We start from the raw sequence: 26980 nt of genomic DNA on the forward strand, positions 1-26980 counted from the left end.
CCCTGATACTGGGACTGTGTTTTCAAGGCTTGCTGAAGTGAAGGAAAGGGAAGATGAAGAAATTTATTTGTTTCCATAAATAATGCAAATATATTTTAACTTTCCTTTTGGCCAGGTCGAAAATATGATAAAAATGGAAACCTGGATCCTTGGTGGTCTATGGATTCAGAAGAAAAGTTTAAGGAAAAAACAAAGTGCATGATTAACCAGTATAGCAACTATTATTGGAAGAAAGCTGGCTTAAATGTGAGTACAACTGCAGTGAAGGGGACATGTTGTGAGTCATTTTTCCTCATGTAGACGCTAGCTTGCTTTCGACCACTGATACTCAAAATATATTTCCCAGGTCAACAGTGTCAGACTCCCTGGGGAACTTGTCAGGAATACAAATTCTTTAGTCTTAATTCAGACCTACTGACTCAGAATCTTGGAGTTGGGGAGTGGGGGTGTAGGGGTAGGTGGGAGGGTGGGGCCTGGTAGTCAAGCGTTTTGTCTTTTCATAAGCCCTCTGGTGATTCTGATAGAAGTTACAGTTTGAGAATTATAGGCCTAAACATTAGTCTGTTCTCCTAGATTCAGATTAGTACGGAAAACTGTGCAGCAAAGATAAATAATAAAATTCTCAAAAATCTAAACTCTGTATCATTAGAAAGATTTCTTTCCAAACTACTGCTTAGCTTTAGTTCATTGAAAAAAAAAATCACCAGTTTAAAGAGGGCATGGCCACCCACTGCAGTATTCTTGCCTGGAGAATTCCATGGACAGAAGAGCCTGGTGGGCTGCAATCCATGGGCTTGCAAAGAGTTGGACACGACTGAGCACACATGCCACAATTTTGTTTTAATTTTTAAATTTGTCTATTTTTTATTGAAGGATAATTGCCTTACGGAATTTTGCTGTTTTCTGTGAAACCTCAGCATGAATCAGCCATAGCTATACATATATCCCCTCCCTTTTGAACCTCCCTCCCATCTCCCTCCCCATCCCACCCCTCTAGGTTGATACAGAGCCCCTGTTTGAGTTTCCTGAGCCACACAGCAAACTCTCATTGACATGCCACAATTTGAGTTAATAACTCTGAAGTGGTTAAGAGCTCTTAGATAAAGAAGTTTGAGAAAAAAAAAACTTTAAAAATATTGATTTTCTCTTATATATACTTATATGCATTCTTATAAAGACACAAATTTGATTTTATACATGCTTTTTCTGCGTGAAATATTGTTCCTTTCCTTTTTTGTCTTCACCTCTACTGCCTTTCCCTTTCCCTCTCATTGCTTTTATCTTCCCCACCTATAATCCATCTCAATAGCCTGATACACGTTTCCCCAGGCTCACATAGAGATAAACGCACACACACATACACACGTGTGTACACCACACAGCTGCCTTTACTTCATTGTTTTCAGCGGCTGCCTAAAAGTCCATGGTGTGAATGTACTCTTAACACAGCGGTATCCAGCCTTTTTGGCATGAGGGACTAGTATCAAGGTAGACAGTTTTTCTTTGGATGGGGTGGGGGATGTGGTTTTGGGGTGATTCATGTGCATTACATTTATTGTGTCCTTTGTTTCTATTATTACATCAGCTTCACCTCAGATCATCAGGCATTAGATCCCAGAGGTTGGGGACCCCTAGTCTAACACAACTGACTAATGTCTTGTTGAGGGGTTACACTGTGTCTCCAATTATTTCTCCATAATAAATACTGTGGCACTAAATACTCTTATTATGTATATATTCTTTTTTTTCCTATAGGATAGTTTCCTACTGTTCCTAAGAAGTTATAATATTTCACATTTGTACCAGTGATGTGTGGAGAAACATTTATGTATTATTTCCTTGTCAATTTATGATAACTTTAAAAATATTATAGATGTTAAAATTTTATGTCATTTATATTATAGTATTTCCCCCTCAATATATTTCTCATCCATTGTACTTTGTATATGGTATTTTTCGACAAACAAAATTTAAATATTTCCATAGAGTCAAAAGATACCTCTTTTTTATATATTTCCATTCTATATCATATATGAAATCTCCTAGCTTTACTGGGATGGAGAAGGCAATGGCACCCCACTCCAGTGCTCTTGCCTGGAGAATCCCATGGACGGAGGAGCCTGGTGGGCTGCAGTCCATGGGGTCACTAAGAGTCGGACATGACTGAGCGACTTCACTTTCACTTTTCACTTTCCTGCATTGGAGAAGGAAATGGCAACCCTCTCCAGTTTCTTGCCTGGGGAATCCCAGGGACCGGGGGAGCCTGGTGGGCTGCTGACTGTTGGGCCGGACAGAGTCGGACACGACTGAAGCAACTTAGCAGTAGCAGCAGCAGCTTTACTGGGAAGGATTTTTTTTTAATTGTTTTGTCATTTTGCATTTAAATATTCATGCATGTGAAACTTATTTTGCTATGGAGTTTAATATGAAAGTTCACTTTTATCTTCTTCCTCAAGGATAAATTGATCCAGTATCACTGACTAAAATATGTTTTTTCTTACTGAATTGAATATTTGTGAAATATTAGAATCTCATATATACTGAGATAAATTTCTGGTTTATATATTCTAGTCTGCTGATCTACTTGTTGATTTCTATACCAGTGCATTTTTTACTGTGGCTGTATGGATTTTTCTGGTATCTGCCAATACAAGCTCTCCCTCACTGTTCTTTTATATGGTTGGCCATTCTCAGGCAAATATACCTCTGTATAAATTCCAGGATCCTTTTACCCACTCTTTACCCACTCCCCAAGAAAATCCCATTATGATTCTAAGTTGTGTGTGTCCATGCTAAGTTGCTTCAGTTGTGTGTCTGACTCTTGGTGACCCCATGGACTGTGGCCCGCCAGTCTCCTCTGTCCATGGGATTCTCCAGACAAAAATACTGGAGTGGGTTGCCATGTCCTCCTCCCAGGGGATCTTCCTGACCCAAGGATCAAACCCACGTTTCTTGTATCTCCTCCATTGGCATATGTCTTCTTTACTACTAGCACCACCTGGGAAGCCCAAGATTCTAAGTTAAATCACATTAAATGCATGTAATTGGCATTTCTGTCATAGTCCTGTTGTTCAAGTATGTGGTATATCTTTCCATCTGTTTGGTTTTTGTTTCAGGCTTTCAAATATGATTTTTACAGTTTTCTCTGTATAGTTTATCTCCTATACATTGTTTATTACTTCTTTTCCCTTTTCTTATTTTGCTGGTTTGATCAGGTTAGCTTCCATTCCCTTCCACCACTATTAGTTGTTTTTTTTTTTCTTGTAGTTTTCCAGTTGCATTTTCTGTCCCTGCTTTCATAATTATAAGACACAGATTTCTCTCACTATATTTGACAATGAGACCAATAATGAAGAATTGTTGGTAGGTTATGGGTCTGCATGAAGATCCTCTAAAACACTGTGAAAACTTTGGGCTCCTAATTTGTCTAGTCAAGGGCACAGCACCTAAGAAGAGCAGGAGACCCCACAAAACCAGGGTAGATGGATGTATGTACACGGGGTTTCCTTAGAGTCTCTTGGTACATCAGTTAAGCATGTCCGCTACCCAATAACTTCCTGGGGCTGGGAGAGCACCTGAAACCTCACTATGCCTCAAGTCTAGTCTGCTGAGCTATATTTCACCACTCCAGAAGAATTTAGGTAAAAAAATCCATGCACTTTTACAGGGAATGTTTCTAAACACTGAGTTGGTTCTGCTGGTTCTTGATCTATGTACAGCACAAGGGAGAGCACTCCTTATCTGGAACATGAAAGCAGCATCTGTATCCTTGAGTCTATATCTCTAGCTCCTCCATCAGTGCCCTGGAAAGCCATTTCTCTGCCCATGTATTTTTAAAATGTCTACAACAATGTCATGGGAAGACCTAAAACAGATACTTTTGTGTTTCTGTTTTCAATTCAGGGGTTATCACATGGTGAAAATCCATCCAGAAAACTAGCAAAGTATTCTTGAAATTAAAAAAAAAAAAAAAAAAGAAAAGAAAAGCATAGGGGAAGGATTCTAGAGTCAGACACAGGTCCATATTTTGGTTTAACCAATCGCAGAGTGTAAGTTTTTTTGAACTTAGGCAAGTTATTTAACATTCCAGTGTCTCAGAGACTTTATCTGTGAAATGGGTAACTATTTTCTAACTCTTTATTAGCTTGTCATAAGAATTAAATAACTGAGGTAACGTAAAGCACCAGCCCAATGCCTGCTATGCAATAAGTACTCAATGAATTACGCTTAATATTCCTAATACTTTGTGACATACTCGTAGGTACACCATCCCAGGGGAGAACAAACAATAGTGGCTAAAAAAAACAATAGAAGAGCAATTTTCTTGGAGGAAGGGAATACATATTTCCTGGTGATAATTATATACAGGCATGGAGATTAGACTTTACACTTGGAATGAATTTCATCCTCATAATGGTTTGAGAGGTGTTCATATTACTAGGTTATTTTACATATGAGGAAACTGAGGCTCAAAGAGATTAAAACCCATGGTAGAATCTACATTAGAGCTTACATTGGTATGACTCCAAAACCCCTACTCTTCCCATATCATTCTCTTATTTTACATCATTTGAAACCTGGGTGATGAGTTGGGCGGGGACTGTTGTACAACATCCATTTTGGCCAAAGTGTCAGATACCGAAACTGAATTCTGACAAATGTGTACCTTTGCAACAAGGACGCTAGAAAGGGCATGCCTGTCTCAGCATAAATCCATTCACCCATCAGAAAACGGCTTCGCTCTCATTCCCTGAGGAGAAGCGATGGCTTCCTTTGTGGATATAAAGGGCCATGCTGTATTTTTCTAGCTTCATCTGTGGAGCCCAGTCCTCTGTGCCTGAGTTATTCTTTGCTGTGGACTGGGGGGAGCTCCAGTGGAGCATCAGAGAAACAGGCTCTCAGCAGCCTATGAGTTCTGAGAGGCACCCTTGAGGCCGAATGGTTTACTGAGGTGGTCAAGAGCGGGAGGAGCCTGAAGGGTAAAACTATTCCTCAGACCTCTAAAAGAAAAGCTTAGAGGAACAAGGAAGGAGATTCAATTTGAGCACGAGTGGTTAGAAACAGAAGCAGTAGAGTCAAAAGGAGTTAAGACTTGAGAAGGTAACATAAAGTGAAGTGAAAGTGAAGTTGCTCAGTTGTGTCCAACTCTTTGTGACCCCGTGGACTGTAGCCTACCAGGCTCCTCCATCCATGGGATTTTCCAGGCAAGAGTGCTGGAGTGGATTGCCATTTCCTTCTCCAGGGGATCTTCCCGACTCAGGAATCGAACCTGGGTCTCCTGCATTGCAGGCAGATGTTACTGTCTGAGCAAAGGCTCTGGGCAGAGATTACTTGAGTTCGAATCCCTGTGAAATGTGAATTCACTGCATCCCTCTTAGGTCAGGTCCATTAGAACAGAGCCTGAGAAGGGGTTTCTTAGATAAAGGAGTCAGCCATAGAAGTAGTTTCAGGAGAAACCTGTAAGGTGACAAGGAAAACATGCTGGTTTCAGAATTTTAGCCTCAGTATCATCCCTTAGAGGATTCTGGAGCATGAGTTGCATTGTAGAAATTGTTCAGCCTGGGATGAGGGGCTGGACTGTTCTCACTGCACACTGAAAGGTAACTGGTATCATCTCCCAGCAAGCTCCAGGGGACTGGATTCCTCTAAGCTAAGCTTAATCTTCCTCAGCCTGTAGCAGTTGCTGGGATGGGTTCACAGTCCTGGTGGGACAGGGGATCTGGTGCAACACCAGGTGACACCTGTGACGCACACTCTCAGCCTTAGATTCCTCATTGGTTAAGTAAAGGGTGGTGATAACAGCACTTGCCTCATAGGACTGTAGTAAAAGAAAGATGGTAGGCAAAGCAGGAGTGCTAACTTTGGGGGACTGAAGCTAGGAGGATCCTGGGTGCTTATAGAGATGAGTGTTTTCTGAAGATTTGTTCTTATTCATGGGTATTTCCTGATACCCAGGTGACTGGACTATCTTAAAAATAAGGAGTTGGTAAGATCTGTAGCTTGAAAATTCGGAACTATGTGTATTAGTCTCCTGTTGCTGCTATAACAAATCACGACAAACTTAGTGACTTGAAGCAGCACAAATGTATTATTTTGCAGTTCTGTATTTCTGACTCAGGTCTCAGTGAACTCAAGTCAAGGTGTCCACAGGGCTGCTTTAGGAGAGAATCTTTTGCCTTGTCTTTTCTAGCTTTTAGAGGCTGCCCACATTCTTTGGCTCCTGCTCCCTTTCTTCTTCAAAGCCAGCAATGATTGGTCAGGTCTTGTCACATGGCATCACCCTGACACACTCCCTCTCCTAACTTCCTTTTCCTCCATTTGTATAGATGCTTGTAGTTAATTACACTGGACTCTCCTGGATAATGTAGGCTAATGTCTCCATCTCAAGATCCTTAATGTAATCATATTTTAAATGTGCCTTTTGCTGCAGAAAGTCATCTTTTCACAGGTTCTAGGGATTCGAACATAGACCTCTTTATTATTATAGGGCATTATTTTGTCTCTGATACGGGGATTGGCAAACTCTCTTTGTCAAAGGCCGGACAGTAAATAACTTTGGTTTTGTGAGTTGCAAGGTCTGTTGCAACTACTCAACTCTGCCACTGTAGGAAGCAAACAGCCACAGCGTGCCTGTGTTCCCATAGAAATTGAGCTATAGACACTGAAATTTGAACTTTGTATAGTTTTCACATGCCACGAGACATTATCCTTCTTTCTGTTTTCTTCCAAACCATTGAAGAATGTAAAACCCAGGCTGGCCCTGCAGCCTGTACAAAAACAAGCAGGAGGTTGGAGTTTGGCTTGTGGCTGTCTTGGTTTAGAATACTTTTTGTTCTAGCCTATTTAAGGGTTTAAGAAATAATCCTCAAGTGTTTGGAAGAATTTCTTCCTTGTGCTTGGCTGGTTGTCATACATGTTGCAAACCTTGACCTTGTGGTCTGCACTTCTATTGGATTTTTGTTCCCCATGAGAACTATCCTCTTCTTAATTTTTCATGAAAATTGCTGAAGGTAAAATGGTAGTGGTTTGTGTTAAAACCTTATTCCTGTATGGATAGTAGATTTTTGGAAACAGAAGCTCACTAAAAAGAATACTCAAATTATGTGAGTTAATCAGAGAAAATAATCTGTATGTTGACATTTCTATTTTGTCTCCATTAAACCAGAGTCACTCAGAATATGTTAACATTTTGTTGGAGCTGGCTAAATTGGTGAGAATAGAGAGATGGGTGAGAAAGAAATGTGTAGCATAATAAAATAGAAATTATATTCAGGAGCACCTTGCTGGGGTTCGTTTGCCATCTCATAATATGTTATGACTACCTCTGATGTATTGAATGCAATTTTCTCCTTAAAATACGGCACTGTTTTCTTGCTATCATATTTATGCCTCTTGCTGAATGATGGTTGGCTGTGAAACACTCTTATTTTTTCTTTTTCTTTCTGTTAGGTGAAGGGGAAGAGGACACTGGGAGAAAATATTGCCGATAATGGAGGGCTGCGACAAGCTTTTAGGGTATGCACTGCAATGTTTGCTGTGATTTTACAAATTAAGCTATAAAAAACCATTTGGGTGCACCTCAGTTTACACTACAGGCATTTTCTTGAGGAGTTAGATTTCTATAAATTCTGTGAATTTCCGTAAATTGAATTATATTTCCCCACTGACTGTTATATTCTGTTATATGAGTAGAGCTGCATTTCTTTCCTTTTCCTTTTTGGAGAATAAAGTCACCCTAACAGTAATATTTGTTATTAAGAATCATGTAGTTAAAAGATACTTTTCAGAGGATACTTTTAGTGTAGTCCTAAAACATGCCACAGAAATTTTCTTGGGGCTAGGTTCGTAGTTTCTTTGAGTATACTCTATGCAACCCTCCTTACAATTTTCTCTTAAAATACTAAGCTTCTAAATTACAGTCAGAGGCTAGTGTTTCACATATAGTGGGCCAGGTAGAAGTCCATAATAATGTTTTCCTTATCCCCTGCTCCGTGGTTAAGCAAAACACATAAGGATGATGTAGAAAGGTATTCATAAAGCTGTATATATTCAGTGGCAAGAGCAAGCTGTTATTCTGAGGTTATATTCTTCCTCTAATTATAATTAAAATATACTTCAGTTTATAAAATGATGGTGATTGAAGATTATAGTTTTCTCTCTTACCTGGCAAAATAAATAAATTTGCTGATAGATTGGCCCCAAGATTTATTTCCATAGGGCTTGCCATTGTGTTAGATTTATTTGTTCCCTGGTAGGAATAGAAAGAATAGCTGTTTTGCGGGGGGAGGAAAGGATGTTACTTAACATGTGCCCACTTTGGCCCAGCTGCTTTGGTATCTGTTGAGCGAATGGTCTTTTTGCAGATGAACCCATCTCACTGTTAAGCAACACACCATTGACTTGCATTTCCAGATGTTGGTTTTCTTAAAGGAAAGCTTGACAGGATACATTTTGCACGTGGGGGAGGATATAGTTAATATCTGTACTGGAGGAGGAAAGAGGAAAGCCATTATTGCAGAGGGTCACCTCCTCTACTTCTCTCCCCAGGCTTACAGAAAATGGATAAACGACAAGAGGCAGGGAGTTGAGGAGCCTCTCCTACCAGGCATTGAATTCACCAACAACCAGCTTTTCTTCATGAGTTATGCTCATGTGAGTAAGACTGAGGAAGGGGCCTCAGAGATAAAATGTGGGACTTTGGCTTGCTTCCTGGGTCAAAGGTCTGGAACAAAAGTTTAATGATATAACTTTTGATTTTAGCTGAAATTATATCTTGCTGCTTATTGTCTGGATAAATTTCATGTTCTTCCTGTTCTATGGGATATAATTAATTAACTGATTGAATCGAGGCTTATTGGTGTTTTTATCAAGTGAGTTACCAGCCCTGTGGTGACTCACTTGATATTTCTTTAGTATATCCTGACTTCTTAATGTATTTGATACTATTTGTAACCATTTCTAGTGACTCGTTCTCTAGAGTCTTTCTTGGCTCTGTCGTTTCCTGCATTTCTCCTCCTTCACCTCATTTGCTGACTTGATCCCACCACTCTCAACCTGCGGGTCCCTCAAGTCTATGTTCCCAACTGCCAAATGAACACGTGGAGTACTAGAGCTGCAAACAACAGCAGCAAAGGTGAGAGTCATATCACCCTTTTGCGAGTTTAATGGGCTCTCTGAGCAGAAACTGAAAGAAGATGTGCCCTAAATAAGGCACAATTCTGAGTTCGAGTATCTGGCCAATGATGCAAGTGCCAGTTGTTGTTTGTTATTGCCCTAGTTTATGTCACGAATATGTAGGCCTCATTTTCAAACAAGTCTGGGTTGGGTTGATGAAGTTCCTGATGCATGGCCTCACAGTAGGCAAATCTGTATCTGTAATGCTCAAAACTAGACAGAGGTTTTCCTCAATACAATCTTTTGTTCTTAAGTCTTTTCATTCACTCCTCAGTAAGCTCATTAATTGGAGAAGGCAGTGGCACCCCACTCCAGTACTCTTGCCTGGAAAATCCCATGGACGCCAGGAGCCTGGTGGGCTGCAGTCCATGGGGTCACTAAGAGTCAGACAGGACTGAGCAACTTCACTTTCACTTTTCACTTTCCTGCATTGGAGAAGGAAATGGCAACCCACTCCAGTGTTCTTGCCTGGAGAATCCCAAGGATAGAGGAGCCTGGTGAGCTGCCATCTATGGGGTCGCACAGAGTCAGACATGACTGAAGTGACTTAGCAGCAAGCTCATTAATTTCCATGTCTTCTTCAGTTGACTCCAGTTAAAGGATTCTCATCTGTCTGGGTTTTGTTATCTCTTAAAGCTGACATGACACTTAAATAAATGATCATTTATCAACCTGACATCAGCAAAAGTGTAATCAACAACAAAGTGACTCTCCTTTCTAGTTTTCCGACTTCTATCAACATACCCTCACCGTCAGCCTTTGGATCTTCCTGGTTAGAGAACCTGGACTCTTAGGTCTTATTTGATTGATCTATCTTCATTTATGGAGAAGGAAATGGCAACCCACTCCAGTATTCTTGCCTGGAGAATCCCATGGATGGAGGAGCTTGGTGGGCTACAGTCCACGGGTCGCAAAGAGTTGGACACAACTGAGCGACTTCAGGATCAGGATCCTCATTTATATGGCACGTGTCTCAAAAGCTGATGTTTCATCCCATTCACTGTTCTTCAGATTCAGCCTCTCTTTCTCCCCATTACCCTGTCTTGTCATCTGTAGACTAAGCCTCCATCTCTTCTACTTTGAATTATCCCAACAGCCTTATGGCATGTTTTCCTGATTTGGCTTCTTTCCACCACTGTCTGTCTTACATGCCACTGAAATACCATTTTTATTTCATAGCTGACCTGCTGAAAGAACTGCAGTGGCTCCCAGGTGCCTACCACATTGAGATCAAATGTCTTTCAGAGTTCTCCTCAGTCTTATACAACTCTACCCAACCAGCTCTAAATCCCCATAGCTCCACCAGACTCACCCTTAGCTCGGCAGGTGTCCTCACTTCCACTCTACAATGTCATGCTCATCATTGTCTCTGGTTTTGCTTTAGATTTGCCTTCTGCAAAGTGACCCTCTTTGTACTTCTCCCCCTCAGATTATTCAATTCCATCTTTACCATTTAGGATCCATGTCAAGTTTTACCTCTTCCACATCTTCCACAAACTTCCCTATGGATTCCAGTTCTCATTAAAAAAAAAAACATCTCCAACTCCTTTGCACTTATCTTCTTTACTATGCAGTTACCTTGTTATCAAAATGTTGAAGATTTTTATCTTCATAGCTTGTGTATCTTCATCTAGCTTGTGTATCTTCATACACTTCTTATTTATCTCCATAGCATCCAACAAAGAAGCTGGGTATATTGAAGACACTTGACGTTTTTAGACGAATTGCTTGAAAAAGATGAGGTTAACACAGTTCAATTAAGGAGACTTTCTTTGGGGTCAGTACTGGGTCAGATATCCAAAATAAGCATGCAAATATAGATAGAACTTTCTGGAGCAGGGATTGGCAAACTAGGACCCATGGGCCATATGTTGCCTGCTCTCTGTTTTGTATTGGAAAACAGCCATGGTTTTTACATATTGTCTATGGCTGTTTTTGTGCTACAGTTTTAGGCTGTAAAGCCTAAAATATTTATTATCTGTCCCTTTACAGAAAATGTTTGCTGTCCCATGCTCTAGAGGACAAAGTACAAGGTCCGTCAGTTCTTGTTTAGGTTCTTACTTACTTACTTAAGTTCCATCTTAGTAGATGAAGTAAACTAACTGATATTAACATTGCAGTCAGTTTTGAAATGTCTCCAAATAAAATTCCAAACTATAGATGACTTACTTTAAAGAGATTAAGAAGAAAAATGGCAAGTGATTTTATATTACTAATGAGAAATTTCTCTTAGAGCTTTTCCCTACTGGCAGAATGAGATTTTCAACCTTTTGTGCACTGAAATAAGTCTGCTCATAAGGAGGAAAATTATTTTGTCTCCTGAGAAGGTACTAGGAAAACGGTAAGAACAAAAATATGTTTTTAGAAATCTCTTAAATGATATATGAAGCAAAGACAGTACTATATAATAATGCAAGAAGAAATAACATTAGAAAAAGTGAGGTGGAATTGATTGTGAGAAACAACTTCATCTTAGCTAGCTTCTGAGGAAGTTAAGTACTCCCATTACAGAAACATCTTTAGAGTCAAATTCAGAACCACTTTGGATAAACCACAGATGGTTTATCTTCTCCAAAAGCAGTAGCATCGTATCACCTTTGCTGCTGCCTCTATCCCCGTAGTTTCTGTCAGTTTTTCCTTAGATGTTCTTATCCTCCTTCTTTCTTCTCATTGCTTCTCATTCAGTGGACATTCATGGAGATTCTTCCTGGGGCCCATAAATAATCTTCGAACTAGTCTCTCATTTCTTCCTACTCCTGTGCCCCTGCCAGGTAAATCTTTTGAAAATATATTTTTAATCCCCTTCATGCTCATTAACAATATTTAAGTATTGTAAAACAAGATTAGCAATACGTTAACCTAAATATGGTAGCCTCTTGCTCAGTACTTGCTCAGGCCAGAAATCTGGCCCCATCCTCACCCTTCCCTGGTCTCCCATTGCTGCCCACTATGCACCACTCAGTCCAGCCAAGCTGAATGTCTTGTTTTCTTTCCTCTCAAATATGTCTTTGTTTCCATTTTTTCCTCCACTTGGAATTCCCCCCATCATATTCATGTGTCCTGGTTCTATTCATACTTCAAGCTATATCATATTTCAAGATACACTTCAAATCAGGATTAAGTAGGTTATGGTACATGAATAAGCAGTGCAAGGAAAAGTTTTCTTCTTGTTCATGTTCCATGTGTAACATGGGTCAGCAGTGGGCCTCTGCTCATAGTTACTACTCAGGACCTGGGTTTTGGAGTCTTTATCTTGCAGGTGCTTCCATGGTTACTACAGGACTAGGGAAGGAATAGGGAGGAAATGTGCACTGGCCTTTAATGTAGCATCCTAAATTGTTTTTAATACTCTTAAAAGTTCTGCCAGATTTTTAAAGCTTCCCCAAGGAAGTGACATATGTCACTTCTGCTCACATTTCATTGGTGAGAGCAAGTGACCATATAGCCATGCCTAACTTCAAAGGGGATGGGACAGTGTCCTCCTATCCAAGGACTGAACTAGGATGAAGCAAACAAGGCACCCAGGGTGCAAAATCCTTCCCGCTTATGACCATACTCAGTAATGGATGAGTGATTCATTTTACTGATTCAAATGAATATGGTTAAATTTGATAACGGCTATTCCAAACATTATGTTAATTGAATGAATACATTGGTTGATTCCTGGACACACATGTTATTCTCTTCATTTAAAGCATTTGTCTGGAAACCTGTCTTAATTTACTCAAATAGTGAAAGTATTCACAGTGATAAAACCTACTCTGAGGATTGGAATAATAGATGTTAGTACTGATGAAGGTTTATCTGATCTACTAAAACAGCTTGTCATCCATCGAGTCCCAAATTACTCTTCGTGTGATTTGAAGCAGTTAAGGCAGTAGACAATGTGTGATTGAAATGAAAGCATAATCATTGGGATGTTTTTTCTTCTAGGTGAGGTGCAATTCCTACAGACCAGAAGCTGCTCGAGAACAAATCCAAGTTGGTGCTCACAGCCCCCCTCAGTTTAGGTAAATAGGCATATGGGTGACACGACTTTTTAACTGTGCATCTCCACCTCCTCTCTTCCCCAGCCATTCCAGGGCTCTACGAATAGGTGATCTGAAAAACAGCCTGCATTGTGAACAGTGATAGCTCCATTTCACAGACAAAAAAAAAAAAAAATCTGGCCAAGCAGAAACTAAGCGCCTTTTCTTTAATTAGTAGGAAGCTGGTTTAGCCAGTATTCTCTCACCTAAATTTTTGTAGTAGGCTTTTGTACACATCTCTAGTATCAAGAGATCTATGAGACTATACAAGACTCTAAAGGTAATTTAGAATCCAAATCATAGCTTTAGTAGTAATTCCCACTTATTATCTTCCAGTTTTTGAAAAACAGCAATCCATGGGTGCCATGAGTACACCATGGCTGCTCCATAAACTGGCATGTTTGATTTATCCAGCCACCTACTTTTAAAAAAATATTGACCAAAAAAGTCTTTTTTTAGATACAAATGAGCTCTTATGTACTATGCCTTAAAACACCTAGAGCTCTGGTTTAATTTGTGTTGTGGAAGATCCTATTTAATGCCTCTTGTTCTTTCATGCAGCCAGCCAACAGACATGAATGAGTGCCCGCTTACAGAATAGCGCTGAACACAAAGGAGGATATATGGTGGCATTTAGCTGTTGTAATTCATATCTAGAGGCAAAAGCACTACGTTTTAGCTTTTAGTTTGAGTCTTATTTTGAAACAGTTGCTTATATATGACGGGAAATGAATTACCATCTTAATTGTCAGAACGTATAAAATATTAAGTAAAAATAAAATTAAGATTACTATTACCTACCCCATATTAGGTTTCTAGCATAGTTTGAGGGAAATTTTCTGTCCTAAGGAACAGAGTTATAATAGTAAATCCAAGAAACACAGTAATTTGTATTTATTTGTTCTTTGCTCAGAACATATTATTTCTTGGTATCTTTATATGTAATGTTTAAATGAATCCATTAGCATATTGTAGGAAAGTCATCTAAAAGTTCGATATGTTGAAATGTTATTCCCAAAACCTTGCCTTAGAAATTCTTAAGAAATTGACTCTAAATTACCCCATAGCATAAAAATCTAATCAATATGTTAGAAATTCTCCCCCACTGAAATAAACTGTCAAGAATGCTGACAGTCTCTAATAGGCTAAACTGTGCTTCCACTGACAAATGATGCAGATGAAATCACACAGTAGATTAATTACTCAACAGATAAGTTCTTAGAAACTAAGTTCCTCTCACTAACTTGTTGCCTATAATGTTGGATTTTAACTGATAATTTTCAGAGTGCACTTACCTGTCAGCTAAATTTGATCCTTCACACTTGCCCAGGGTGAATCATACCGTGTGTGAAATCTGCATCCCTCCCTGTGTGTGTGTGTGTGTGTGTGTGTGTGCGCATGTGCACTCAGTTCCTCAGTTGTGTCTAACTCTTTCATCCCAGCTGACACACAAGAGGTTATGGGGGTTTCGAATTACAAGCCGATATATTCATTCAAATGCCCACAGGGAACAAAATCATTAGGGAAGAAAGAGTGATTGACCAAGAATGCTATCTCTAGTCAGCCTTTTGAACATGCAGTTGAGTAAGAAATAGATGAGGGGGGTGGTTTTTTTTTGCTAGCTTGTTAGTGATATCTGCACTAACTGTAGATTTTGAGTGTAGCAGAATTCACACAATGGAAATACCACTTTCAAAAGGCAGTTCCAATCAAAGTGCTGAGTAGGAATCTGTAGTCTCTACTGCAGTCAAGCAGGGAACTTGCAAGAACACCAGATTTTGGAGCTAACTCCAGTAAAGCATTACTCATCAGTAGCAACTAGACACCGTTCATTAGTTTACTGTTGCATGAACCAAATTCTAGGTAAATATGAGCCTGCAAGCATAATAGGAATTTACAGAAAGTGTTTCTGTGGATTGAATGAGTTCTTTAAAGATAATTTAGAGATAGCAACAACATGAATGAATCTTACAGACGTAATACTGAGTGAAAGGAATCAGAGAGAAAAGAGTGCATACAGTGTGATCCACTGATGTGAAGTTAAAAAACCGGTAGAATTGATCTGTGGCCACAGAGGTCAGACTAGTAGTTATGCTTGGAGGTACTACTGTTAGGGCATACGCAGGAGCCTTCTAGGTGCTGAAAATATCCCATGTCTTGATCTGAGTGGTAATAACATGGATGTATACATGTGAACTCAATGAACTTTACATTTTAAATGTGCATATGCTACGTCAGTTATATGTTCCATAAAAAGTTAAATTAAAAAATAGTTAGAAAAGCTAAGTATTGGTAAATTTTAGTTTGTAGGAATTTGTAAATTTATAGCAATGTACCACCATATATACAATTTATTAGAATTGTAAACCCTACAGTTTATAGGAATGTAAAGATATTTGGAAGACTAATAGCATTTGTCTGGTTCTAGTCTCAGCTCTGTTAATTTTCTTGGAAATCTACTTAACCATTTTGGACTTCAGTTATCTCCTTGTAAATAGACTAAATGAATGGACTATTTTATCAAGCCATAGGTTGCTAGAGTTTTATTCAGAACCTGTTGATTTGTAAGAATTAAATGACATGGACTATGACATATCTTTTTCAGGGTCAATGGTGCAGTTAGCAACTTTGAAGAATTCCAGAAAGCTTTTAATTGTCCATCCAATTCTACAATGAACAGAGGCGCAGAATCCTGCCGACTCTGGTAGCAGGACTGTTGGTTCCTGCCATCCTGAGAGAGCTGCGTGGTGCTCATCACCTACTGCTTTAGGCCTATGTTCCCCTGAAGATGTTTATTGTAACGCATCTTTGGTATTTGGGTATTGCTTAGATCTAAACATTATTCAAAGTTGTAAGACTTAAAAAAATGGAATACAAAAAATCGAATCACATATATTTCTTTAGAAAGCCAATTAAGTCTCCAGGCTGCTTTTGTTAAAATGTTGTTTGCTGAATTGTTGCTGTTGTCCAGTTTAGTGTATAAGTTGCAGCTAAGCGGTAGGTACCATTTTAATCTACAGCTTTGCAGGGGCCCTATAGGTAGAATATATCCAGAAAAAAAATCAGCCTATTACACTAGCAACCCTCAGTGGTGTGGACATGTGCGAGGCTACCTGGGAGGTCTTCCTGTACTGTCTGATTTCCTGCACCATCCCGTCATAGCATTGATTAACTCTAAGGTGGTTAAATCAGAAATAGGTTGAATCCTTATTTGACAGTATTTGATGAAGTTCTGGCCTTCAGCTTTGGAGTCTCTTGGGATGAAAACATGCCTCATAGCCTGTATCTGATGTAGCCCACTGCCCTGTTCAAGTCATAATGAACAAAGCTGGCAGAAAAGACTGCTTGGTGAAGGCTTGAGTTTATCAAATAGTAAGACAAGGCTGTATCTGTAAGCCCCAGAAGAAGTCAAAACTCCTAGTCATGCAACCGCAGGCACAGTAGGAAACAAAATCTCCAAAATTTGATCTATTCTGTTCAAACCTTGGCAATTACATCGTCTGCTAGATGCTTCTCTTCAGTCTAATTTCTGGTTGTCTTGTTATCCTCATATATGTGCATTCTCCTGTTTCTGAAATGAGTAGGCATAAAAAAAATGATTTTCTAATTCCCTATTAGGAATGTATGGCTTTCCTTCCCCTTGAGTGCAAAGGGACAAACCCCACATTGAGGCTCAGTTACCTCTTTTAAAAATCCTTTTTGAAAAATTTTTTGATTAAAGACATGTTAGAATCTATTGACTGAATTTAAACTTCCCTGCATAGTCCAAAGAAACATAATGTTTACTCTTAAAGACTTCTTCTAAAGAGTTTATAAGAAAGAGCATTACTATGTTTTCGATCCTCAGAACTCTGTCCTTTCAAGGAAACTATTCCATGTCTTATTAGAGAGTGTGTCTGCAGGATAAAATTGTAACAGCCTTAAAGTGCTTACCTGGCAGTTTTGCTTTTTAAAATAGCCATCCCCCCTTCCCATTATTCCTTGTATGTGTGGTTCTAGGTTAAGCTGGTCAATAGGAAAATCTCAAAAGCATAATGACAAATTCAGGCTAACCATAGGAAGCCATTTTACATCCCTGGGATTTGTCATTAAACAATGTGTGTGTGTGTGTGTGTGTGTGTGTGTGTGTGCGCGCACACACACTATGTCCTTTTGTAACTATGGGAATGTAGGGGAGAAAAATGCAGGGGCACCATCATGAGGAAAACAATTTCAGTGCATTAGTCAGTGGAGAGTGATTTTCCCCTTGACTTCCTCCTCTCTGAATCGATAAACTCCTGAAGGGCAGCTACCTTTTCCGCCTTAACCATGACTTGATATCACCTTAGTTTGCATTTTCAAAAAAGCAGTTAAGGGTGCTGGAAACCTCCATGTCTTTTCTCTAGAGGAATCATTCTGATTTAGTTTAGACTTAGAAGATTCTCCTTGTTTCATTCCTATATCTGGACATTTAAAATCAGCTAAAGTTTTTAAGGCTTACATAAACAGCATATTAAACACATTCCTGCCGGTCAGAGAAAGTGTTTGATAAAAGTGTAGAATTATGGCTTTGGAAATGGGACTTGTTCAGTCACTTAATGGTTTAGGAAAACTGGTTGGTGAACAGTTGAGGCCTGCACAGTTTCTAAGTGATATGGCTACTTGTCTTGACTAACTTTACTTGATGTAACTCAATTATACTGCAAGCTGTCGATAGGATGGCTGTTGTTAAAATAGACCTAAAGTAGCTCAAATCACCACGACTTGCTGGAACAATTTTCTAGATTGAACTTCCAAATTCATGTTCCTGTTCAGATTTTCAGAGTACGTTCTTATTGTCCCTTCTCTTCAATACAGACTAATAGAAAAGAGTCAGACACCGATTAAGTGGTGTAAGGAAGAAGGTAAAATGCGACTGGAAATCAGGGGAGGGGAAAGGAGGAGCTGGCCTAGGGATGTGACTCTGAAGAGAATCCAGGATTTTGGCAGTTCTTGCTAAGCACATCCACTGGAGGAGAGCCATAAAATTTTACGAAAATAATTATGCTAAATTAAAAGGAAATTAAGTATTGGATCTCAGACTATGACTGCCATAGCACACTTCTCTGATTCATATACCAGGTATTCTGCCAATGAACTATTGCCTGGGAAATGGAAGGCGTTAGGTTTTTGTGAAATTCTCCTGGTTTAGACAAGGTTCTTATGTGTATAAAATGGTCTTGTTTGGCTTATCATCATTGCCCAAAGTTTGTTGAGCTTTTTACCAACCACACAGCACTGGCCTCCTATTTCCATTTTTTTCCTTTTATGAGATGGAGTTGGAAGTGACTACTGCAAGCTCAGGATTCATAAATTATCCTTAAGTTTATTCAGTGCCTTTCCTCAATGGAGCTTAAAGCACAGCACATAAATTTTATCTTATTTAGCCCTAGAGCATCACTAAGAAGCAACTAGGAACTGTAGCTTGCCACATAGGTTATGCTTGTACCAGATCAGTGGAGAGGTTTAAGATTGCTTCTTAAGTACCCCAGTCAGGAGAGTTAAAGCCTTTGTTCTTTGGGCTGTTTGCCTTTGCATTAACCTTCATCCCTTAGGTCACCCCATTTCTGAATACATTTGTTCCAGCAGTATTTCTATAATTACTTAGCATTTGATAGACTTCTTCCTTGATATTTTTAACCGTATGTCTCAGTTACATATTAAATTATGGAAGAATATATGATTATTTCAAGCAACACCATTCTCATTGCCAGTGGCAGTGCCCCACTGGTTCAAAGAAAGGTGTTCTTGGATTATGCATTTCATATCTAAATGGTCTTTGTATTTTCTTCCCTTACTTGTGAAACAATGTGAACGATAGTTTTAAGGACAATAAAAAGTTGAAGATATTCTGTTTCCTTTCTTTTTAAAAATGATATTAAAATTGATTCCATCCACTAGCATACTCAGTTCTATTTTAGACAATATTTGCCTAAAAGTACACAAAGCACTGTAGTGGACTAGATTTCTTGGTTTAGGAAAGTGAGATTTGAATGCAATAACTTTCTCTGTAGACAATGAGAGATCTGAGAGTTGGTCATTATATTTTCTTCCAGGATATAAATGGATATGGTTTATTGCTTATGCAGTTATATTCCTAATGAGGAAAAGAGAGGCTTCTGAGGAGATTATCAACCATGGTATGGCTGGTCTTGCAAAAGTGACAAGGAACATTACGGTTAATGTCAAACCAAACAATCTCTATTTTGCTGTCACCTTTCTTTAACCATCAAGTCAGATTATGGTCACTCATTCAGTACATAGTAACTGACCACCATTTGATTTAAGTCACTGAACTAGCTGTATTTAAGCAGATCACGTGCAGTTTCAGCTTCAGTGAACAGTCTGGTCTAACATGGTAAACAGACACATAAATTGCTACAGTCACCCTGTATGATGGCAAGTGTGATGAAATTCTAAGGACATTGGGTTGTGGTTTGGTGCACAGAGAAAGATTTATTCAATTCTCCTCAAGTGGATGCTATCAGAGTTCTCTCTACCCAGATCCCAGCCCTTTTACTGGGGACCCTAACCTCACCTTCTGTGTGCTTTTTTTTCTCATTGGCTGTAGATCTCTAGGATGGCTGCCCTCATGCTACTGGAGCCTCTGTGCCCCATGTACTTCCAGAGAGCTGGAAGTGCCTGCCATTTTCATCCCCTGGTGACCTTTGGACAACAAGTGAGTGGTACAGGACAATGAAAGCCTGCCTGCCTTGCCTGAGTCCAGACAAATCCAGAAGCATACCATAGAATTCATACTAACTTCCCTCGGGGGGCATTTTGGTATTAGACTGACAGAGGAAGTAGAGTCCCCTGTTGACTTTTTTTTTTTAAATTTTTATTTTTACTTTATTTTACTGTACAATACTGTATTGGTTTTGCCATACAGTGACATGAATCTGCCACAGGTGTACATGAGTTCCCAACCCTGAACCCCCCTCCCACCATCCTCCCCATATCGTCTCTCTGGGTCATCCCCGTGCACCAGCCCCAAGCATCCTGTATCCTGTATCGAACCTAGACTGGCGATTCATTTCTTACATGATAGTATACATGTTTCAGTGCCATTCTCCCAAATCATCCCACCCTCTCCCTCTCCCTCAGAGTCCAAAAGTCCGTCTATACATCTGTGTCTCTTTTGCTGTCTTGCATACAGGGTTATCATTACCATCTTTCTAAATTCCATATATATGTGTTAGTATACCGTATTGGTGTTTTTCTTTCTGGCTTACTTCACTCTGTATAATCGGCTCCAGTTTCATCCACCTCATCAGAACTGATTCAAATGTATTCTTTTTAATGGCTGAGTAATACTCCATTGTGTATATGTACCACTGCTTTCATATCCATTCATCTGCTGATGGACATCTAGGTTGCTTCCATGTCCTGGCTACTATAAACAGTGCTGCGATGAACATTGGAGTACATGTGTCTCTTTCAATTTTGGTTTCCTTGGTGTGTATGCCCAGCAGTGGGATTTTTGGGTCCTGTTGATTATTTTAAACATCTTCCTGATGTATTCAGACATGTGAAAACTACTGGTTTATAGTAGGTATACCACAGTGTCTATGTACAGGAGATAGACATCAGACAGACTGTAGAGCTGGTAGGTAATAAGTGTCTCAGTATGACCTGTTAGTGCCCCTCTGAGAGAGTCTACTCTAGTTTCTGAGCTGATCCTTGAAAAAAGACTTTTTGCCTGTAGGGTAGTGGCAGGAGGAAGGATGTATAGAAATGATTGAGTTTATGAGTGATCTCTGGGGCATGGACAGGAAGGACAGGCTTTGGGGAGATGGAGGAAAGAAGTCTAGAATCTCTCTTCCTAGGGTCAATTTGATAGATTTTATGAGATATTCAGTCTACTTCAATTTTTAGATGTATATCTTAGGCTTAAGGTATTTACATGTCCCTCAAATCCAATTGCTTTCTTTGTTAGTTAAGATCACACTACATGTAGAAAGAGATCATCTCAATGGTTTAACCTAGTTTGACCTAATGTCTTGTTTTCATGACATACAAAATGGTTATTAACCATCAATGAGCTTCTTTCCTACAGTTGTTGATATCGAGACCAACGTTCCTTCCATATGATTCTGCCATTTTCAATGCTATTGATGGTATGCTCATCCACACGAAGCTGGTGAAGGGGAAGAGGCTATTGAGGATACCTAATGGAAGGTTTGGTCTAATCCAACAAGTTATCTATGTTACTTCTGCCCATATTCCATTGACTAGTGCTCAGTCATATGGCCAAACCTAACTGCAGGGGAGGCTGGGATATATAGTCTAGCTGTGGGCCCAGAGAGGAGAGGAAATGGGTTTGTCTATTACGTGGTGATACCAGCCATACCTTCTAAAGTGAAATACTGGCCAGTAACATGGAGCTCTTCTGAATTCAGGAAATTGCTTTTGAGCACAGCACAATGAAAAATCTTAAATGCCATTGGTAGCCTGCAGTTTATTCTGTAGGAGTCTTTTTAATTAACAGTTTAATTGGATAATTTAACCCCCTTTAGAATTGGAAATAAGAAAATGAGAATGAGATAGTCCCTGTGATATGACAATACTGTGCTTTAATAAACACTCCAAAGTGAGCCCGGAAATGAGCGCCACAAAAGCATTACCATAATTTGTGATCAGTGAATGAAAACCTGATCTATAATTTTAGTTATTTATAAATGGTTTAGCTACATGTTTCATTTGAATGTGTATTTTGTTTTGTTAATTGTCTCAATTAGGAAGATAACAATATAAGACTCTGTGGCTATGCCATGGATTTACAGTATGGTCTAAGCTTTTTAAAATATATCCCATTGAGACAGTAAATAAAATATGAATTAATATGTGCTATGTCTTCCAGGATTTTTAGAGAATTTCTATGAAAATTATTTTTACTTCTTCCTTCATTATGGAAGGTTGATGATGAGCCCTGAAAGACATCAGGATTCTTGGCCTCTGGAGGAGAGGAATTCAATCCAGAGCCAGTGATGAGGCTTGATTGCTCAGAGCTTTTGTATAACAAAGTTTTATTAAAGTATAAAAGAGAAAGAGAAAGCTTCTGACATAGACATTAGAAGGGGGCAGAAAGAGTACACCCCTGTTAGTCTTTAGCAGGAAGTTATATACTTACTAGCAGACTGCTAATTAGAGAAAGGAAATGTCTCAAAACTCAGAGAGGCCCCTCACCCACAAATGCATTTTGAGATAACATTGGCACAAGGTGAGTCATCCTGGGCCATAAAACTATTAACATGGATCTTGAAGAAAGGTGGGTTTCCAGGCACATACCTAGTCTCATTAACATAGCTTAAGAAAACGTTTGCATGATTTGTCAAGTAAGTTCTGAATCTTAGGCGACTTGAAGAAAGACAGAGTCTGAGGTAAATACATAGATCATTAACATAGCTTAAGAAAAACATTTCCATAAGATAAACACATTTGTTAGCTCAAGGTCTAAAAAAGTTAAGTTCCAGTGGAACCAGGTGTCCTCATGGCAACACAGAATTTTAAAAGAAACCTCCTTTTAATTTTGTGTAGCGAATGGGAAAAATAATCTGACACTTAGAGTTTGTTTCCTCCTGCTGCTTAAGAGAGAGATAAAAAACATCTGACACTTACAGCCTATTTCCTCCATTTGGGGGCCCCTAGCCTTGCCTGTAAAATCCCATGGATGGAGGAACCTGCTGGGCTGCAGTCCATGGGGTCTCAAACAGTCAGACATGACTGAGCAACTTCACTTTCACTTTTCACTTTCATGCGTTGGAGAAGGAAATGGCACCCCACTCTAGTGTTCTTGCCTGGAGAATCCCAGGGATGGGGGAGCCTGGTGGGCTGCTGTCTATGGGGTCACACAGAGTCGGACACAACTGAAGTGACAGCAGCAGCAGCCTTCCTGCCTGTTATCCTCTCAATGAGAGCTGAAAAATGCTCTTCTTCATATTCATGTTTTATGCTTTCTCCATTTAAAAGAGAAAGTGAGGCTCAGAGTCCAAGAAACAAAGATGAGCGTCCACGTACAAGCCACAAAAGTACCATTCGAATTAATTCTGGCTTGAGACGTAACTTCTCAGAGACAGAAGCACTAAATGATTAAGTTAAAATCCACAATGTAAGTTCAGTTCAGTTCAGTTCAGTCGCTCAGTCGTGTCCGACTCTTTGCGACCCCATGAATCGCAGCACGCCAGGCCTCCCTGTCCATCACCATCTCCCGGAGTTCACTCAGACTCACGTCCATCGAGTCCGTGATGCCATCCAGCCATCTCATCCTCGGTCATCCCCTTCTCCTCCTGCCCCCAATCCCTCCCAGCATCAGAGTCTTTTCCAATGAGTCAACTCTTCACATGAGCTGGCCAAAGTACTGGAGTTTCAGCTTTAGCATCAGTCCTTCCAATGAAAACCCAGGACCGATCTCCTTCAGAATGGACTGGTTGGATCTCCTTGCAGTCCAAGGGACTCTCAAGAGTCTTCTCCAACACCACAGTTCAAAAGCATCAATTCTTTGGCACTCAGCCTTCTTCACAGTCCAACTCTCACATCCATACATGACCACAGGAAAAACCATAGCCTTGACTAGATGGACCTTAGTCGGCTAAGTAATGTCTCTGCTCTTGAATATGCTATCTAGATTGGTCATAACTTTTCTTCCAAGGAGTAAGCGTCTTTTAATTTCATGGCTGTAGTCACCATCTGCAGTGATTTCCACAATGTAAAAGCTACCAAAAATATTAGGTAGCATTTATGCTGGCAGTTAGGCTGAAATGTCTGCATATGTCCTAAGCAAAAAGAACAGTACAGTTTATCATTTAGAAGTGGACTCTGTCAATTTCCAAACTGATTTAGAAGTCAGTGGACTCCGTTCCCTGGTAACAGTCATGCTACCCTCCCACGCCATTGACATTTGATGAATGAAGACAATAACCCAGGGCAAATTTTTTCCGTGATTGACCAGGCATTTGTAAATGATTTTTTTTTTTTTGCCTAAAAAATGATCATGATGAAAACGGCTAACATTTTTTGATACCTGCCATGTCCTAGGTACTCCACTAGGGTCTTGCATGATTTATAGCCAGTCCTCACAACAATCTTGCAAATATGGGTTACTGTTTCCACCTGACAGCTGAGGAATAACTGTGTGACTTGCCAAGACCATCTTAGTAACTGGAGGAACAACGAATAAAGTTGTTTTTGTCTGATTTCAGAGCTCATTCTCCAATGCTCTACCAGGCAATTGGAATGGTGTTCCAAACCTGCTTTGACCTGTGAATTACTGAAGATTTCAGGCTGTGTTTCATAGTCACCTGTTAGAAAAAAACTGAAGGAGATATGAATTTACAAGTATTTGTACCTGATGACCGTTCCATCTTGAGTCCCTCAGAAAGCTGTCCAGAAGCTACTCTTCTCGGATGTGCCATCTATCATATAGTAAACATGTACCATCTGCCTGACATCCACTAAATGCTTTGTGTATCTTATCTGATTTCATCATTAAGGTAACTCAGACACCTATTGTTATCCCCATTTTATAGGTAAGGGAACCAAGGGTTGAGGAGGTGAATAACTTGCCCATGATTATTTAGCTCACAAGCAACAGGGCCAGATTTGAATCCAGTCTTATCCGCTTGCTCCATTAGGCAAACATATAGCTGTGGTGACCTCAAGTCCTAGATTTCCGGGCTGGGATGTCCCAGTTTAGTTGTTAGACTCCTCCACAGTTTACCTGTGTTCAGCCCTGTTTGTGCCTGTGGGTACTTGAGGGCCTGTGAAAGTTTAAGACTTTCCAGCCACCACCCTGTTTGTCACCTCATCACACACACTGACATTCACTGTTGCCTACAGCTTCCAAGGCCGGAAGCCTTCTGGTAGTCTGCAGGCCACTTCAGCTTGCTTCTAGGAGGGAGTCTGTTATTTTTGCTCATATGGCCTTTTTTATATTTTTAGTATCTTTTTTTTTTTTTTTGTGAGGGGGAAAGTTGATCCATGTCTGAGTTACTGGAAGTCTCCATTTTGTATTCCAATGGAAAAATGTAACAAAAATTTATTTGGAAAGAAATGCTGCTGCAGTTCTATTGAATCATTGCCTTCACCCAGCAATATCTGTAACTAAAGAGCCTAAAGCTTCCTTTAAACTGCTGGATTAAAAACCGGGAGGTTTTATTTTACGCAGAAGCCAATATTATTTTTTCTTAGTTATGTTAATAAAATTAGCATGCATGAGCATTTGGTATTTTCCACTTCTCCTTAAGCCATATAACTTAGTCTTTGGAGAATTCATTTAAGATGAAAGGAATGTGTCTCTGTCCACCTTCCAGAGTTTCTGGGGAGTGCGTCTAGGAGAATGCTAGGGTGGATTTGTCATGAAAGCTCTGGAGGAAACTTTTACTTATCAACAAAGGCCAAGCACAGTCCTTGGAGATTCACATTTCAACTCTTATTTGCACACACACAACAGGGTTTGGCGCAGATTGAGTTTGAGTTAGTGCACATAGGTTGTTGGGAGGAAATCAATCAAAAGACTTTTTAAGCATAAATGGTTTTTTAGGAACTGAAAGCTGAGTGCCTTAATTTTATGGTAAGCATTGAATAAAACCATTTTAAAGCATTCAGCATATTAAAACTACTCTACAAACACGAGTAATAATGAAGGTACCTCCTCACTCAGGTCCATTGGTGATTTTTTTGAACTAATAATTACTATAGAAAAAGAAGAAAAATCAGCTGTCATTTAAGATGTGCTTACAACACATGAGGTAGAGTGCTAGCTGTCATACTGGGTTTTGATTAATCCAAGACTTTGGTGACTTTAGCCCCAGGGTTCACAAACAATAGTATGATAACAGCATTGTCATTTCTCTTGTTTTAAAACCCTTCAGTGATCTTTCCATTGCATTTACAATAAATCCTAACAACTTACCCTGACCTAAAGACCCTGCATGACCAAGCTCTCCACTTTTCCATTGCTATGTCTCCATCGCTTTTTTCCTAGTTACGCTGGACTTCTTTTTGTCTCTCCAATTTCCTAAGCTTTTTCCTACCTTCCCAGTCTCAGAGACTTTACGGTTTTGCCTGAAATACTTTTGCATGTCTTCCATGGAACCCTGTTGATGTGAGGGCCTTTCACTTTAGAGTCTGTCCCCTCACCTAACTTGCTGCTGCTGCTAAGTAGCGTCAGTTGTGTCCGACTCTGTGTGACCCCATAGAGGGCAGCCCACCAGGCTCCCCCGTCCCTGGGATTCTCCAGGCAAGAACACTGGAGTGGGTTGCCATTTCCTTCTCCAATGCATGAAAGTGAGAAGTGAAAGTGAAGTCACTCAGTTGTGTCCGACTCTTAGCGACCCCATGGACTGTAGCCTACCAGGCTCCTCCGTCCATGGGATTTTCCAGGCAAGAGCACCTAACTTATACCTCCTTAGATATAACCACAGTTACCAGTGTTCTTTTGTTTCCCCTCCTCATCTTTCTTGGCCCCTGTTGTTACGTAAAAATTTCTTCTGGACCATATATGACAAATCCACCCTAACATTCTCCCGTTAACACTGCAAGGTGCACAGAGATAGTTTCTTTTCATCTCAAATGAATCCTCCAAAGACTAAATTATTTGGCTTTAGGAGAAATGGAAAATACCAAATGCTCATGCATACTTGTGATAATAAAATAGCTAAGAAAAATAAGATTGGCTTCGACATAAAATAAAACGTTCCCATGTTCAGGTCGGAGTATCCCTAGGATGTTGTGGAAGAGCAAGGAGGCTAGTGTGGCTGGAA

The 26980-nt window shown here is 39.8% G+C and overlaps 1 protein-coding gene across 4 annotated transcripts in view; it reads left to right on the forward strand.

Moving 5' to 3' along the window:
* PHEX (phosphate regulating endopeptidase X-linked) overlaps positions 1-19069 on the forward strand; it is a 209309-nt gene extending 190240 nt beyond the window's left edge. For all 4 annotated transcript variants that reach the window (XM_070291452.1, XM_070291453.1, XM_070291454.1 and 1 more), the window contains 5 exons: positions 116-246; positions 7450-7515; positions 8548-8652; positions 13108-13184; positions 15808-19069. In XM_070291452.1, the coding sequence (XP_070147553.1) occupies positions 116-246; positions 7450-7515; positions 8548-8652; positions 13108-13184; positions 15808-15910 (482 nt within the window). In that variant the 3' untranslated portion in view covers positions 15911-19069. The remainder of the gene's footprint in view (positions 1-115; positions 247-7449; positions 7516-8547; positions 8653-13107; positions 13185-15807) is intronic.
* The last annotated feature ends 7911 nt before the right edge of the window (positions 19070-26980 follow it).

This window comes from Ovis canadensis, chromosome X (assembly GCF_042477335.2).
Source record: "Ovis canadensis isolate MfBH-ARS-UI-01 breed Bighorn chromosome X, ARS-UI_OviCan_v2, whole genome shotgun sequence".
NCBI lineage: Eukaryota > Metazoa > Chordata > Mammalia > Artiodactyla > Bovidae > Ovis > Ovis canadensis.